At 34.2% G+C, this 16,386-nt stretch overlaps 1 protein-coding gene across 1 annotated transcript in view; it reads right to left on the reverse strand.

Annotated features, from left to right (window-relative positions):
- The window catches only part of LOC145277949 (salivary peroxidase/catechol oxidase-like), an 85,560-nt gene that overhangs the window by 45,951 nt on the left and 23,223 nt on the right, over nucleotides 1-16,386 (reverse strand). Inside the window, exons 4-6 of the mRNA XM_080130046.1 lie at nucleotides 14,572-14,726; nucleotides 5,627-5,803; nucleotides 626-644 (exon numbers count right to left, since the gene is read on the reverse strand). Of these exons, the coding sequence (XP_079986172.1) occupies nucleotides 626-644; nucleotides 5,627-5,803; nucleotides 14,572-14,726 (351 nt within the window). The remainder of the gene's footprint in view (nucleotides 1-625; nucleotides 645-5,626; nucleotides 5,804-14,571; nucleotides 14,727-16,386) is intronic.

Below are 16,386 nucleotides of genomic sequence, written 5' to 3' on the forward strand. Positions count from 1 at the left end.
TTTTTGAGATTACAAATACAAATCTTATAACGGGAGGGAATAAAAAATAACATAAATTCACAAAATTCGATCAAATTAAGACTGTAGGAATGGGAACAATTTACCTTGGAGGTTAAATAAAGATTTACTTCGATGTTTGGTGCACTATCAAGTTCGACACAATTCCCAAAATTCTAAAAGATGTATCTTAAGGAAGGGAAAGGTAATATAGGCCGAAACGTTGTGAAAATACCAATGATACGAGAATCGTAGTCCGATTAATTCACACAATACAATACGTTTCGTTCGATGTAACCTCCGACGTTCTTCAGATATATTTTGTCGAATTCGGGAAGCTTTCTCTATATCTCGGAAATATTACGTCAAGACAAGTAAATAAAAGAAGATGAAGAGAACACTCTGTTGCTACATGTCATCTACAGTAATGAAGAGGACGGTTAATCAACTACTGTTACTTGTTATCTACACAACGCGGCACCAGCTGCTTATGTGATGAGCTGTCTGAGAAATCTGTTGTGCTGAACTAAATTTGCTTGTCAAATCATATCAAAATTACCATCGAATATGCACTTGAAATATATTATTTTTAATAAAATGAATTAGAAGAAAATACAACACTACTTACGGAGTGCAACAGTGACTTGCTGAAACAAAAGAAAACATTATAATGATTATCAAAGAAAAACAAACAACAGAAAACACTCACACACACACATATACATACCTATATATAAAAGCCTTACAGAAATTGTATTAATAATTGAACTCTCATAAGACATATAAGCTTTGTTTTACAATATGTATTAACAATTTAGTTTTATTTTATATATTAAACACTTCAGATTAAATAACGCACCATGGTTAATACGTTATGTCAAACAGAGCTTACATATTTTAAATCGAAATTTACAAAAAAAAAAAAATAGTTTATCAACACATGAAACACAGTTGGTTGCTGATTTTGTGACCATGATTATTTTGTATTCTGCTGTACGATACTGTAGCGAATCTCAAGTGTGATAGCTCAATGCGGAGCTGAGCCTACATTAGGGTAAATAGAACAAATCTAATACGAATAGTTCTGCAGAGTTTAGAATGCGATATATATATTTAGATATCTATTAGTGTTTTTTTGTTTTTTTTTCTATTCGCTTTTTATTACCAAAATTGTAGGAAATAAATAACGGATAATAATAATAATAATAATAATAATAATAATAATAATAATAATAATAATAATGATAATAATAATAATAATAAAAGTTCTACACCCCCATCATGCATTCCTCCCCCCCCCCCCTTATTTCATCACTGATCCCCCCCCAAAAAAAGATACCAAAGAGCCGAGAAGTGTCAATAAGGACTGAAAGACCGAGGAGCGAGTGCCAACCAGATCTCAGCTGGACAAGCGCAAAGAGAACTGGGACCTTGGGGAGGCTGAGTGCCACTCAAATTCCAGTATAAACCAATGGCCACTACCAGCGAGAAATCAATGGTAAGCGGCTGTTGCGATGATGCAAATTCATTTGCAAATGCTATCGAAGGAGGTGGAGAGGGCTGGACGTCTGGGGAGACTTGCTGGCACTCAGCTTCCAGAGAACACCACAGGTTTCAAATCAGATCGTTTGTTGACTTGTGTGAAAGCTCCATGTGAGCCAATAATAATAATAATAATAATAATAATAATAATAATAATAATAATAATAATAATAATAATAATAATAACAACAAGCCATAAAACAAACCAGATATTGATGTAGATACAAATATGATTATTCAGGATATATATATATATATATATATATATATATATATATATATATATATATATATATATATAGTCTCCTCAATATCACATTTACCCTAGCGGTCTCTTGGACACTACTTAGCTGATCTGGTTGAAATTTTGCATGGATCCATGCTAAGGTGCAGAAAACTAAAATTATGGTATTTACTCAGTGTTCAGTTAGAGATTAATAGGGATTAAGAGGAATTAGTATTAGATGCAATTATCAGTGCACAAAACACTCATTTTAAGTCAAACTCCCATAACTTTTGTTCTTTTTATAACGGAAAAATTTTCTAGCCTTTTTCATATTTACGAAACACTATAAATATGCCACGTAAGTCTAGTAATTGGAGTTTTCTACTAGAGGTCGAGTAAGGCCACGGCCACCGAAAGTAAGAAGAAGGCCTTTTAACTAAAGAATGCCAGCAGGCAATGTAGGTAAGATTTATCAGACTGTCAGTACTATATCACTGCACACCCCCGCCTCGGCGGCAGGGGGGACAAGATCAAAGTGTAGTATCTGTTCCGGCAGATACTGCAAGCTATGACTAGCTATGACTAGCAAAGACCAGATGTGGGGGCAACCCCACATGCCTGACCTTTAACCAGCTCCCATTTCCCACCTCTCGGGAGCTGGTCCCCTTTTTCCCTTCCCCCTCCCTTCACTCCTCACATTAAAAATTGGCCTTGTGCCTAATTTGCTCGGTGGGGGAGCAAATAAATACCATCTGTTCCGGCAGATGCTGCAAGCTATGACTAGCTAGGACTAGCTATGACTAACAAAGACCAGATGTGGGGGCAACCCCACATGCCTGACCTTTAACCAGCTCCCATTTCCCACCTCTCGGGAGCTGGTCCCCCTTTCCCTTCCCCCTCCCTTCACTCCTCACATTAAAAATTGGCCTTGTGCCTAATTTGCTCGGTGGGGGAGCAAATAAATACCATCTGTTCCGGCAGATACTGCCAGCAAAGACCATATGTGGGGGCGACCCCACATGTAAGACCTTGGTCAATGTAGGGGTAACCCTTCATACCAATTGTCACCATCCAGCTCCCCTACTCCCCGGGGAGTTGTTCCCCATTACCCCTTCAGTCCTCACATTAAAAATCGGCCTTGTGCCTAATTTGCTCGGTGGGGGAGCAAATAAATACCATCTGTTCCGGCAGATACTGCAAAGCTAAGACTAGCAAAGACCAGCTATGACTAGCAAAGACCAGATGTGGGGTAACCCCACATATCTGAACTTGGTCAAGGTAGGGATCACCCTACGACCACAGTTACTATCCAGCTCCCATTTCCCACCTCTCGGGAGCAGGATCCCCCTTTCCCTCCCCCCTCCCTCCATCTCCACATTAAAAAACGGCCTTGTGCCTAATTTGCTCAGTGGGGAAGCAAATAAATACAACGGGGGACAAGATCAAAGTGTAGTATCTGTTCCCACAGATGCTGCAAGCTATGACTAGCAAAGACCATATGTGGGGGTAACCCCACATATCTGACCTTGGTCACTGGAGGGGCAACCCTTCATACCAACAGTTTCTAATCCAGCTCCCATTTCCCACCTCTCGGGAGCTGTTCACCCCTTTCCCTCCCCCTTTCCCCTATCTCCACATTAAAAAACGGCCTTGTGACTAATTTGCTCAGTGGGGAAGCAAATAAATCAACTGTCAGTACTATATGAGGGCCATTTGAAAAAGAGCAATAAAACATTTTTAAACAGAAATAGGGACACAGTTCGATTAATACTTTATTTTATATTGAACTTTATTCAATATAAAATATAAATTTCATCTATGTAAAATTAAGTAATTTTACAGCAATATACAATTTCATACTGATAAAAGTTAATTATGAATTTAGGAAACAAAGAATTAAATAACATATTAAACACCAACGATGAATAATTTTAAAAGTGAAAACAAACGATAAATCATTTTAAGAATGAAAACAAACGATAAGTACAAAAAATTGAAATCAAACAAATAATTTAAATACAAACAAACAATAAAAGTTACTAGTGCAGAAATATTTTTTAAATTTAATTTAGAGAAAAATCACATGGGTTGAATGTTATTTTTTTTAACTTTAGAGATTATTCGGACTAATGTTCTCCTCTTGCGTGTTTATTTCACAACGTTTTATCATTGAATCTTGACTTCTTTATTACATCCTCAGGCCGAAAATGATGTTTACATACCTAAAAACATAATTAAAGAAAACATTCATACCATAATGTAAACTATTGCTAAAATCTAAGAAAAGATAGTAAACGAACATTTACAATAATAATAATAATCACAGTGTAGTATCTGTTCTGATGCTACACTTCATTTGTTCTGTCCTCGGTCAGTGGAGAAGAAATCCTTCATGAGCGACACAATTTTTATTTTATTTTTATTCCTATCCAGAGTGCTCCTTTTTTGGGAGCTAGATTTTCCCACATTAAAAACCGACCTTGTGTCTAACTGTGCCCTCGTGGGGAGGCAAGTAAATTAAAAAAAATATTTTCGACAATTATTCTCATGTGAAAATTATTTGTTTATAATTTTAAAAAGAAACAATCAATTTTAATATATAACGACAACGTTCAGTCACTGGTAATTTCATTAATAGGCGCGTGGTGAATAATTTTCAAACTGATTAGAAAAAAAATATAGAACTCCAAAATAATTGAAATGTTTTATTCATTACTAAAAAGACATTTTGACAATTATTCTCGTAAAAATTATTTGTATATTACTTTAAAAAGAAACAATCAATTTTAATATATAACGCTCAGTCACTGATAATTTCATTAATAGCCGCGTGGTGAATAATTTTCAAACCGACTTTAGAAAAAATATAAAACTTCAAAATAATTTGGAAATACTCAATGAAAGGTTTTATTCATTACTAAAAAGACATTTTGACAATTATTCTTATGCAAAAATTATTTGTTTATAATTTTCAAAACTAAAACCAAATTAAATTAAATTTTCAACCTTCCTGATAGAGTTTTAGCCTTATAAGAAAATAAACAGTTAATAAATCAATGTAATATTTGCTGTATTAGCAATAAATAGTATTGTTTCTGTAATTTATATTAACAATGTTATCAAACGTTATTAAACTGCTTTAATTTATATTAACAATGTTATCAAACTTTATGAAAGTACTTGAATACAGTTCTAATTAAATACACGTTTAATTATTAACACATAACATTACTTACTTTACTATATTTGGTTGGAATAAAAATTTTCCCTTCTAATTGCACGTATCCAAATTGAGAAAATTTAGGAAAAGAAAATGTATGTACTTTGGCGCCTTTTGGATAATTTCCCCGGTAATTTGGAACAACGCAAGAATACACCATGTTAGCAAACTGGAAACTAGACGAAACTGCTGCTGATAGCCTAGACTATACCTACAAGTGAATCTGATAATGACGTCACACTGTCATGTACATCGGCCTTCTTTACTCTTGGTAGTCACGGTTAGGCTAACGGTTGTAGGAAGTTACGTCATGGTGGAAGTACACGGTAAAAAAAGCTACGGAGTTTACAATAGTAGAAAGTTCGACGTTCAAATAATCGATCGCGTTTTTATAGTCTTCCAACACTTTACTTAAGATTGGAAGTGAACAATGCAATTCTTGATATCCTTATTGTTTAAAGAAGAAAATGTAATATCAGACTAAATAACTGAGTTGTTGTTTTTTTTTTAAGTTCATTCTATTCTTTTAACCACAACGCAAAGAAAAGGTGATAATCCCCACGCTATGTTACTTAATCCAGCATAAGAACGTTCTTACATTAATAATAAATTTTAAAAAAATAACAAGGAAAATTTATTACCGTCCAACAACTTTGTCTTGTACAAATCATGTTCCACAAAGCGGGCGAAGGTAGGTGCTATAGCAGAAAAATCTGTAATCTGATTAGAGCTTATTGTGGAAAACAATTTGAGACTTATTTTTCGTGGATCAGGTAGTGGCTTGCCGAAAAAACTGACGTTTCTTGGAGTTTTCGAACCTGGTTAAAAGAAATTACACAATATGTAAAATGGGTTAATATACGTGAGACATATGTAAAATGGGTTAATATACGTAAGACATATGTAAAATGGGTTAATATACGTGAGACATATGTAAAATGGATTAATATACGTGAGACATATGTAAAATGGGTTAATATATGTGAGACATCTGTTTAGGAAAACAACATACAATTTAGAGCCGGATGCATTCTTTTAGCACGAACAGAGGATAATGCTTTTCTTCTATTGAGATGAAAGCGTTTATCTTTTGCTGAGTCGACACCGAAAGACAAGAAAATAAGATGAAGAATTCTTAGTATTTTGGAATAAGGCATAAACATACCGCTGCAAAAGTAACGGGTGAATGCCAATGTCAAATCTTCTTTATATATATATATATATATATATGTATGTTTGTATGTCTGTTAAAAACTTTCGCCAGACAGAACAAAAATTAACAAACTTTGTATCAGACTGAAGCTAGACCCTTCGGACGACAAATATCGAAATTTTGGCCCAAAACGACCACTAGACGTGGTAAGCTGACCGTTTTTCTTCGGGGGGGGGGGGTCCCAAAAGTGACATTTTAACGATATTGGTACGTAATTTAATAAACGCTGAATCATGTCACGTGACCTTGATGTAAGCAAGCTCTAATGGTGGTCTGTATATGAAAACATTGAATGTGTTAAGAGTCTACTATCGGTAAAAAAGGCGACTATCATACACATCAAAATATTAACTTTCACGCTATGAAAACGTTAACAATGTTATTAGCAGGTTAAAAATAGTTAGATACGATAGTTAAACGAAAAATATCAAGCCAAAAATGTGAAGTAAAAAAAAATGCGCTTACAAAAAATATTAACGATCAATTAACGCCATTTTCTTTTTTAATAACACTATTTCTCTTTAGAGTAAGGAAGACGAAGAGAGAGAGAGAGAGAGAGAGAGAGGGAGAGAGAGATGTCTAGACAGGAAACGAGATTCGTTTTACTGTTTTAAAATGTAAACATTACATATACGAAATGTGAGTAGTGGGGGCGAAAGATGAGACCGCTTGAATGTTTCCTAGCAGAAATTCCTAGCGTTGCCTGGGATTGGATAAGATTGGTTGATATATCTACTAGCCTAATACCCGGCATATGTACTAGCAGAATACCGGCATAGCCCGAGATTGGATAAAATTGGTGTATATGTACTAGCAAAATACCCAGCGTCGCCCGGAATTGTATGACATAGAACTAGCATGATCTATATACTAGCTGATTACCCGGCATGGCCTGGGATTGGATAAAGTTTTATTTATCGACTACTAAATTGAGACCAGATGTCATATTCCAAAAATCATATCTGAACTATAAACATTATTATTTAGAAGTGTTATGTACTAGTAGATTACTCGACGTAGGTGGAAATACATTGAATGTTTCCTAGCAGAATACCCAGCGTTGCCTGGGATCGCATAAGATTATTTGATATATGTACTAGCCTAATACCCAGCATATGTACTAGCAGAATACCCGGCGTAGCCCGGGATTGGATAAAATTGGTGTATATGTACTAGCAAAATACCCAGCGTCACCCGGAATTGTATGACATAGCACTAGCATGACGTATATACTAGCTGATTACCCGGCATGTCCTGGGATTGGATAAAATTCATGGAATTCTTCCAAGCAGAACACTTGGTGTCGTCTGGGATTGGAAAAAATTAGTTGATATAGTTACTAGCCAAAATACCCAGCGTTGCCCGGGGTGGATTACATAAGTTTATATCTGTACTAGCAAAATACCCAACATAGCACAGAATTGGATGAAGTAGGTTTATATGCACTAGCAGAACAGCTGGCTTGCGGGATTGTGTGATATATGTGGATGTGTACTTGCAGAATTCCATCCTTCGCCAAGGATTGTACATAGATGAAGTAAAGGTCCGTTTCGACAATTTTGAAGGTGCTTGTGCAGTATTGTTCCTATTTGATAATTTTGAACGTGCTTGTGCATTAGAGGCCGATTTGAACATTTTGAAGGTGCTTGCGCTGTATATGTCCCATTTGACAATCTTGAAGGTGCTTGTGCAGTATAGGTCGGATTTGAAAACTTTTTACGGTGCTTGTGCAGTATATCTCCAATTTGTAAAAATTTTAACGTGCTTGTGCAGTACAGATCATATTTGAAAAATTTTAACGTGCTTGTGCAGTATAGGTCAGATTTTTAAAATTTGAACGTGCTTGTGCAGTATAGGTCCAATTTGAAAAAATTTAAGGTGCTTGTTCGGTATAAGTCTTATTTGCAAAATTTTGAAGTTGCTTGTGCAGTATAGTTCCGATTTTACACTTTTGAAGGTGCTTGTGCAGTATAGGTCTGATTTTACACTTTTGAAGGTGCTTGTGCAGTATAGGTCTGATTTGACAATTTTGAAGATGCTTGTGCAGTGGAGCTCCGATTTGACACTTTTGAAGGTGCTTGTGCAGTATAGGTCCTATTTGACAATTTTGAAGGTGCTTGTACAGTATAGGTCCGATTTAACAATTTTGAAGGTGCTTTTTCAGTATATGTCCGATTTGACAATTTTGAAAGTGCTTGTGCATTATAGGTCCAATTTGATAATTTTGAAGAAGCTTGTACAGTATAGGTCGGATTTGAAAACTTTTTACGGTGCTTGTGCAGTATATCTCCAATTTGTAAAAATTTTAACGTGCTTGTGCAGTACAGATCATATTTGAAAAATTTTAACGTGCTTGTTACGTATAGGTCAGATTTTAAAAATTTGAACGTGTTTGTGTAGTATAGGTCCGATTTGAAAAATTTTAAGGTGCTTGTTTGGTATAAGTCTTATTTGCAAAATTTTGAAGTTGCTTGTGCAGTATAGTTCCGATTTTACACTTTTGAAGGTGCTTGTGCAGTATAGGTCTGATTTGACAATTTTGAAGGCAGTTGTGTAGTATAGGTCTGATTTGACAATTTTGAAGGTGCTTGTGCAATATTGGTCCGATTTGACAATTGTGAAGGTTCTTGTGTCTTGTAGGACTGATTTGATAATTTTAAGGAGCTGGTGCAATATAAGTCTGATTTGAAAAATTTAATAGGTGCTTGTGCAGTATACATCCGGTTTGAAAAATTTTGGAGGTGCTTATGCAGTATAGGTCCGATTTTACAATTTTGAAAGTGCTTGTGCAGTTATTGGTCCGATTTGAAAACATTTGAAGGTGCTTGTACAGTATATCTCCAATTTGTAAAAATTTTAACGTGCTTGTGCAGTATAGGTCCGATTTGAAAAATTTTAAGATGCTTCTCCAGTATAGGTCCGATTTGAAAAATTTTAAGTGCTTGTGCAGTATAGGTCATATTTGAAAAATTTTAAGGTGCTTGTGCGGTATAAGTCTTATTTGCAATATTTTCATGTTGCTTGTGCAGTATAGATCCGATTTGACATTTTTGAAGGTGCTTGTGCAGTATAGATTTGATTTGACACTTTTGAAGGTTCTTGTGCAGTATAGGTCCTATTTGACAATTTTGAAGGTGCTTGTATAGTATATGTCCGATTTAACAATTTTGAAGGTGCTTTTGCAGTATATGTCCGATTTGACTATTTTGAAAGTGTTTGTGCATTGTAGGTCCGATTTGATAATTTTGAAGGAGCTTTTGCAGTATAAGTCTGATTTGAAAAATTTTGAAGGTGCTTGTGCAGTATAGGTCCGATTTGAAAAAATTTGAAGGTGCTTGTGTAGTATAGGTCTGATTTGAAATATTTTGAAGGTGCTCGGGCAGTATAGGTCTGATTTGCAAAATTTGGAAGGTGTTTTTGTAGTATGGGTTCGATTTGACAATCTTGAAGCTGCTTGTTCAGCATAAGTCCTATTTGACAAAATTTAAGGTCATTGTGCAGTATAGGACCGATTTGATAATTTTGAAGGTGTGTGTGCAGTATAGGTCCGATTTAACAATTTTGAAGGCGGTTGTGCAGTATAGGTCCGATTTGCCAATTTTTAAGGTGCTTGTGCAGTATAGGTCCGATTTGACCATTGTGAAAGTGCTTGTGTCTTGTAGGTTTGATTTGATAATTTTTAAGGAGCTTGTGCAGATCTGAAAAATTTGATTTGAAAAATTTGATTTAAGGAGCTTGTCCGATTTGAAAAATTTGGAAGATGCTTGTGCAGTATACGTCGGGTTTGAAAAACTTTGGTGGTGCTTGTGCAGTATAGGTCCGATTTGAAATATTTTGAAGGTGCTTGGGCATTCTAGGTCTGATTTGCAAAATTTTGAAGGTCCTTGTGCAGTATAGGTCCGATTTTAAACATTTTTGAAGATGCTTGTGCAGCATAGGTCCGATTTGACACTTTTGAAGGTGCTTGTTAAGTATAAGTCCGATTTAAAAAAATTAAGGGTGCTTGTGAAATATAGGACTGATTTGAAAAATTTAAGGTGCTTGTGCAGTATAGGTCTGATGTGAAAAATTGTTAAGTTGCTTTTGTTGTATAGGTCCGATTGGACAATTTTGGAAGTGCTTGTGTAGTATAGGTCTGCTTTGACAATTTTGAAGGTCTTGTGCAGTATGGGTCGGACTTGACAATTTTGAAGGTGCTTCTGCACTACAGGTCAATTTGACAATTTTGTAAGATGGGTTACTACTTGGGAATACCAAATGCTTTATGTAGATACCCAAAGTTAAGCAACATTGTCTTGGTCATTCTAAAATGGGTGACTACTTGGGATTACCAAATGATTTATGCAGATCACTACAGTTAAGCAACATGGAGTCTGGCTATTATCAGATGGGTGACTACTTGGGAATACAGAATGCTTTATGTAGCTCATCAAAGTTAAGCAACAATGAGGTTGGTCATTCTAAGATGTGTGACTACTTGGGAATACAAAAGTCTTTATGTAGATCACCAAAGTTAAGCAACAATGAGGTTGGTCATGCTAAGATGCATGAGAACTTGGGATTACCAAATGATTTATGCAGATTATTAAAGTTAAGCAACATGGATCTGGTCATTATCAGATGGGTGACTACTTGGGAATACAAAATGCTTTATCGATGTAGCAAAGTTATTAATTTAGTAAGAGGAAGGGTATTATGTGGGTTAAATCATGAAAAATGATGGTCGAAATTATTAACATATCCAAGAATTATGAAAAATGATGAAATGTAATTTATTTTATTGGTGTGTTTGTAATGAAATAACCAGCCGAGACAGTGCCTCAAAGTTATTAGTTTAGTAAGAAGAAGGGGATTATGTGGGTTAAATCAAGAAAAATAATTGTAGGAATTAGTAATATATCCAAGAATTATGAAAAATTATGAAATGTGAGTTACTTGATTGGTGTGTTTGTAATGAAATAACCAGCCCCACAATATATCAAAGTTATGATTTTTGTAAGAGGGAGGGGATTATTTGGGGTAAATCAAGAAAAATGATTGTCGAAATTAGTAACATATCCAAAAATTATAAAAAACAGTGAAATGTGAGTTATTAGATTGGTGTGTATGGAATGAAATAACCAGCCAGATAACGTCTCAAAGTTATTTTTTTGTAAGTGGAAGGGGATTTTGTGGATTAAATCATGAAAAATAATTGTCGAAATTAGTAACATATCCAAGAATTATGAAAAGTGATGAAATAAATGTTTTTTGATTTGTGTGTTATAATGAAACAAACAGCCCAGATAAAGTCTCAAATTTATTATTTTAGAAAAAGGGGGTGTATTGTGTGGGTTAAATCATAAAAAAATGATTGTCGAAATTAGTAACATATTCAAGAATTACAAAAAATATGAAATTTGTGTTATTTGATTGGTGTGTTCGTAATGAAATAGACATCCCAGATTATGTATCAAAGTTATTATTTTAATAAAAGCGGGGCTATACTTTGGGTTAAATCAAGAAAAATTATTGTTGAAATTAGTAACATATCCAAGAATTATGAAAATGATGAAATATGCGTTACTTGATTGGTGTGTGTGTAATAAAATGACCAGTCAGATAATGTCTCAAAATTATTACTTTAGTAAGAGGAAGGGGATTATGTGGGTTATTTTATGAAAAATTACTGTCGACATTAGTAACATATCCAAGAATTATGAAAATGATGAAATGTCAGTTATTTGATTTGTGTGTTTGTAATGAAAGAACCAACCAGACAATGTCTCAAAGATATTAGTTTAGTAAGAGATGTGCGATAATGTGTGTTAACTTATGAAACATGATTGTCGAAATTAGTAACATATCCAAGAATTATGAAAAGTGTTGCAATGTGAGTTATTAGATAGATGCACTTATACAAAAGCAGAATATCCGGCATTACTCAAACTTGCATGAGATACGTGAGATAATCTATTTGCAATATTCCCGGCGTCACCCGGGATTGAAGGAGATTGATGGAAATATATATTAGAAAAATTCCTGGCGTTGCCCGGGATTGAATGAGATAGAGGCAAATATATATTAGCAGAATAATCAGCGTCGCCCTGGATTAAATGAGGGTGGTGAAATATAAAGTTTGTACAGGAAATGGCTTAAACAATTTTCTATCTCAAAATTACTTCATTTGTGAAGTCGATTCCAGATATGGCTTAAACAGTTAATGATCTCACAATTAGATTAATACATATATATTGTTCGTTTTCTATGAAAGTTTCCTAGGCCAGTTTCTATAGGGGCGATGTATATTTGCTAAAATGCTTTATGTACTCATCCGAGAATGATGTGATGGTTGTATTAGTGGGTAGAAAGAAGCATGATTATGTTAATTTTAAACGTGCTCTTGAGTTTTCTTTGGGGGAGGGGGTTAAGTTGGAGAAAGTAATGTCCGTTTTGGGGTAAAAAAAGTTTGTGAAATTGTTTAATATATCTATTTAAGTTACCCGTCTCAGTGTAGATAAAATTATTTTAAATATGTGTTGTATATTTCTCGTCCTTACAAAGGTAAAATTATTTTAAATATGTGTTTATATTCACCGTTCTTACAAAGGTAAAATTATTTTAAATATGTGTTTTATATTCACCGTTCTTGCAAAGGTAAAATTATTTCATATACATGCTGTAAATTATCTCCCCTAGGTAAGATACAATTATTTCATACGTCTAATACCCGTCCTAGCTAGGTAAAATATTATTTTGTTCGAAATAGCAAATGATACATAGACATTAAAAATTCCTCTCTCCTAAGAATTATTTCAGTTTTCTTGAAATTATGGTAGCCTTAGTGGTAAAAGAAATTATTTAACATATAGTATAGTATAGTATGCGAAATTGTTTCATGTATGTATTTTAATTACCCGTCCGAGGGTAGGTAAAATTATTTTAACTATGTGTTATATATTACCCATCCCCGCAAAGGAAACATTATTTCATATGTATGGTATAAATGATTTATCCTAGATAAGGTACAATTATTTGATACGTGTAATACCAGTCCTAGGGTAGGTAAAATATTCATTTGCTCGAAAAGCTAATGAGACATAGACATTAAAAATTCCGCTATCCGAAGAATAACAAATATGTCCAAAATCAACTTCAATTTTCTCATTGTTTATACGGTCCCGAGCAACGCCGGGTAGCCCCGCTAGTATATATATATATATATATATATATATATATATATATATATATATATAAAAGAAAAACCGAAAAAGCAGAATATTGCTGATTTTCGACTAGATTGTTTGAAAGACTGTGCATATCCTCTACCATATCCAAAAGATATAATAACTAAATTAAATGAAGGTAGATTGTTTGCAAAGTTAAATTTACCTGAAGCTTATCAGTTGTTTAAAGTCAATGAAGAATCTTCGAAATACTTTACAATAAACACGCATAAGTAATGTTTAAATTAAATCGCCTTACTTTTGGATTAAAGGTCCAAGTATATTCCAGCAAATAATGGGCACAATTAGTATAGGTTATTTAATCGCATATTTTGATGATAATGAGATTAAAAGCGAAAATCAAGCGCAGCACAAAGCCCATCTTCGAACAGTATTTCAAAGACTTGAGGAATGTGGGTTCAAGCTGAGTGCAGAAAGATAAGAGTTATTCCTAGGCATATCATTGACATTAAACGAAAGAAGACAGAGACTAGAAAGGGCTGAGGCTTATAAAGAACATGCCCGTACTTGATAACATAACTAAACTCCAGACTTTCTTGGGATTAATAAGTAATATAATATTATATATTCCAAAAGTGCATGATATGTGAGCTTCGTTACATAATTTGGTGAAAAGCCACGAAGTGGACATAGGCAGAAGAATGCGAGGAAGCTTTTAAAAATAAAAGCTCTTTATTCGCAGGTCAATCGTATAAACATTTCGACACGAAGAGGAAAATAATTGTAGCGGCAGATGTTAATAATGAAGAACTGGTTGCTGGATGCTTCACAAATTTGTTTTTCAAAAGCGTTAGGGCTGAAAGAATGTATTGAAAAGAAAGAAATAGTAACCAAAATAATTAGACATGTGATGCCTGCAGAACATTACTGCTCGCGGAATGAAATTACTGTCAAATCGAAAAGAAGTTTAGCAATAATTTATGTCACCAGTTTATTATCGAAACGGTAGCAAATACCACTCAGCTATTTGAACGAATATATCACTTTCGCGGAACATATCACTTGAAAACTATTCTGTGAGTACTTGCGTCTAAAAGTCATCAAGGAAATGAGAGTAGGATAATGAGGCTTATAGAAAAAGTCGTAACTGATGGTGACTCATACGAATCATGTGCACTGACAAAGGTTTTGTTTTTTATTTACTTACCCATATACATAGCACCAATTATGCGCGCATAAGGAGTTTCTGATTTTCCAACGTATGGAGAATTTGGGGTGTTGCAAGTACCATCAATAGGGCGAAAAGGCAAAGTGGTGGGACAAATGATTGTTGATGTGTAAGGACAATCTGTAGGAGTTGACCTAAATAAAAATACAAAAATGAACATTAAATCAATAAGAAAATAATGTAAACTTTATAATAATTCATGTAAAAAGATTATATATATATATATATATATATATATATATATATAAAAGTGAACGTGTCTGTATGTTTGTCCGTGTGTCTGTCTGTGTACATTTCCCTACGCAATAAATCTGTCAATTTTTAGTCTACACACTCGAAATTTGATATACAGGGTACTGAGATGTGGGAAAATCGATGTGATCGGTTTTCGGCCAGAAATTTAGCGATTAAGGGGTTAAAGTTCAACGATTTGACCTTTCAGAACTCTACCAAACTCCTCCGAAAATTTTGGGTCTAAACACTTGAAATTTTAGATATAATTTCTATAGGAATGGATCTAACTTAATAACTTGATTTGAGCCAAAAACAATACATTTTAAGAGGTAATAATCGGGGGTCAAATTAAAAAAAAATTGATCGCTTTTTTTTTGCTCAACATACACGTCCAAACACTCGGGCAACGCCGGACTGAAATGCTAGTATATCTATAAAATTGAACATGTCTGTGTATCTGTGTGTGTGTGTGTGTGTACATTTCCCTGCGCAATAACTCTGTCAATTTTAAGCCTACAGACTCGAAATTTGATATACAGAGTACTAAGATTTGGAGAAATCGATGTGATCGGTTTTCGGTTAGAAATTTGACGGTTAAGGGGTTAAAGTTCAACGATTTGACCTTTGAGAAATCTACCAAACTCCTTAGACAACTTTGGGTCTAAACACTTGAAATTTTAGATATAGGTTCCTTGGGCATATATCTAGCTTAATAACTTGATTTGAGCCCCAAACAATAAAGGTTTAGGGGTTGAAGTTAAAAAAATATGGACGTCTGCGGTCTCTACCAAATTACTCAGACAATTTCTGGTTTAAACATTTGAAATTTTACATAAAGGGTATTCAGAGATAGGGCAAGCTGTTTAATCGGTTTTGATCGAACATTTTCAGTTAGCAATATATACATATATGTATGTATGTATGTTTGTTTTCATGTCTGCCTAAAACTTTTTACAGTTGGCTAAAAACATTAATATCTTCATCCTCAACTTGGAATTTTCTACATGTCTTATATTGTCTATTTATAAAATGGGCGTTTGTTGTATATTAGTTGAAACTGGAATGGAGATGCTATATTAAACTTTTTTTTTTTGCTCAACAGACACATCAAATACCCGGGCAACCTATGTGTCTGTGTGTGTGCGCGTGTGTGTGTGTGCATTTCCCTACGCAATAACTCTGTCAGTTTTAAGTCTACACACTCGAAATTTTATATACAGGGTACTGAGATTTGTAAAAAATCTTTATATCTGATTTTCGGCCAGAAATTTGGCTGTTAAGGGGTCAAAGTTCAACGATTTGACCTTTGAGAACTCTACCCGACTCCCCCTCAAATTTTGTGTCTAAACACTTGAAATTTAAGATATAGGTTCCTTGGACATGGATCTAACTTAATAACTTGAGTTGAGCCCAAAACAATAAATGTTAAGGGGTCATAATACGGGTCAAATTTTAAAACGTATGCGATCTCTACCAACTATTCTCTATGGTTGTTAAAAAAAGTTAAGTTAAGGTATATAGAAAGGCATTACTGTACATATTTACATTTTTTTAATATAT

Source organism: Euprymna scolopes, chromosome 6, assembly GCF_053919585.1.
Source record: "Euprymna scolopes isolate OS-2025 chromosome 6, ASM5391958v1, whole genome shotgun sequence".
NCBI lineage: Eukaryota > Metazoa > Mollusca > Cephalopoda > Sepiida > Sepiolidae > Euprymna > Euprymna scolopes.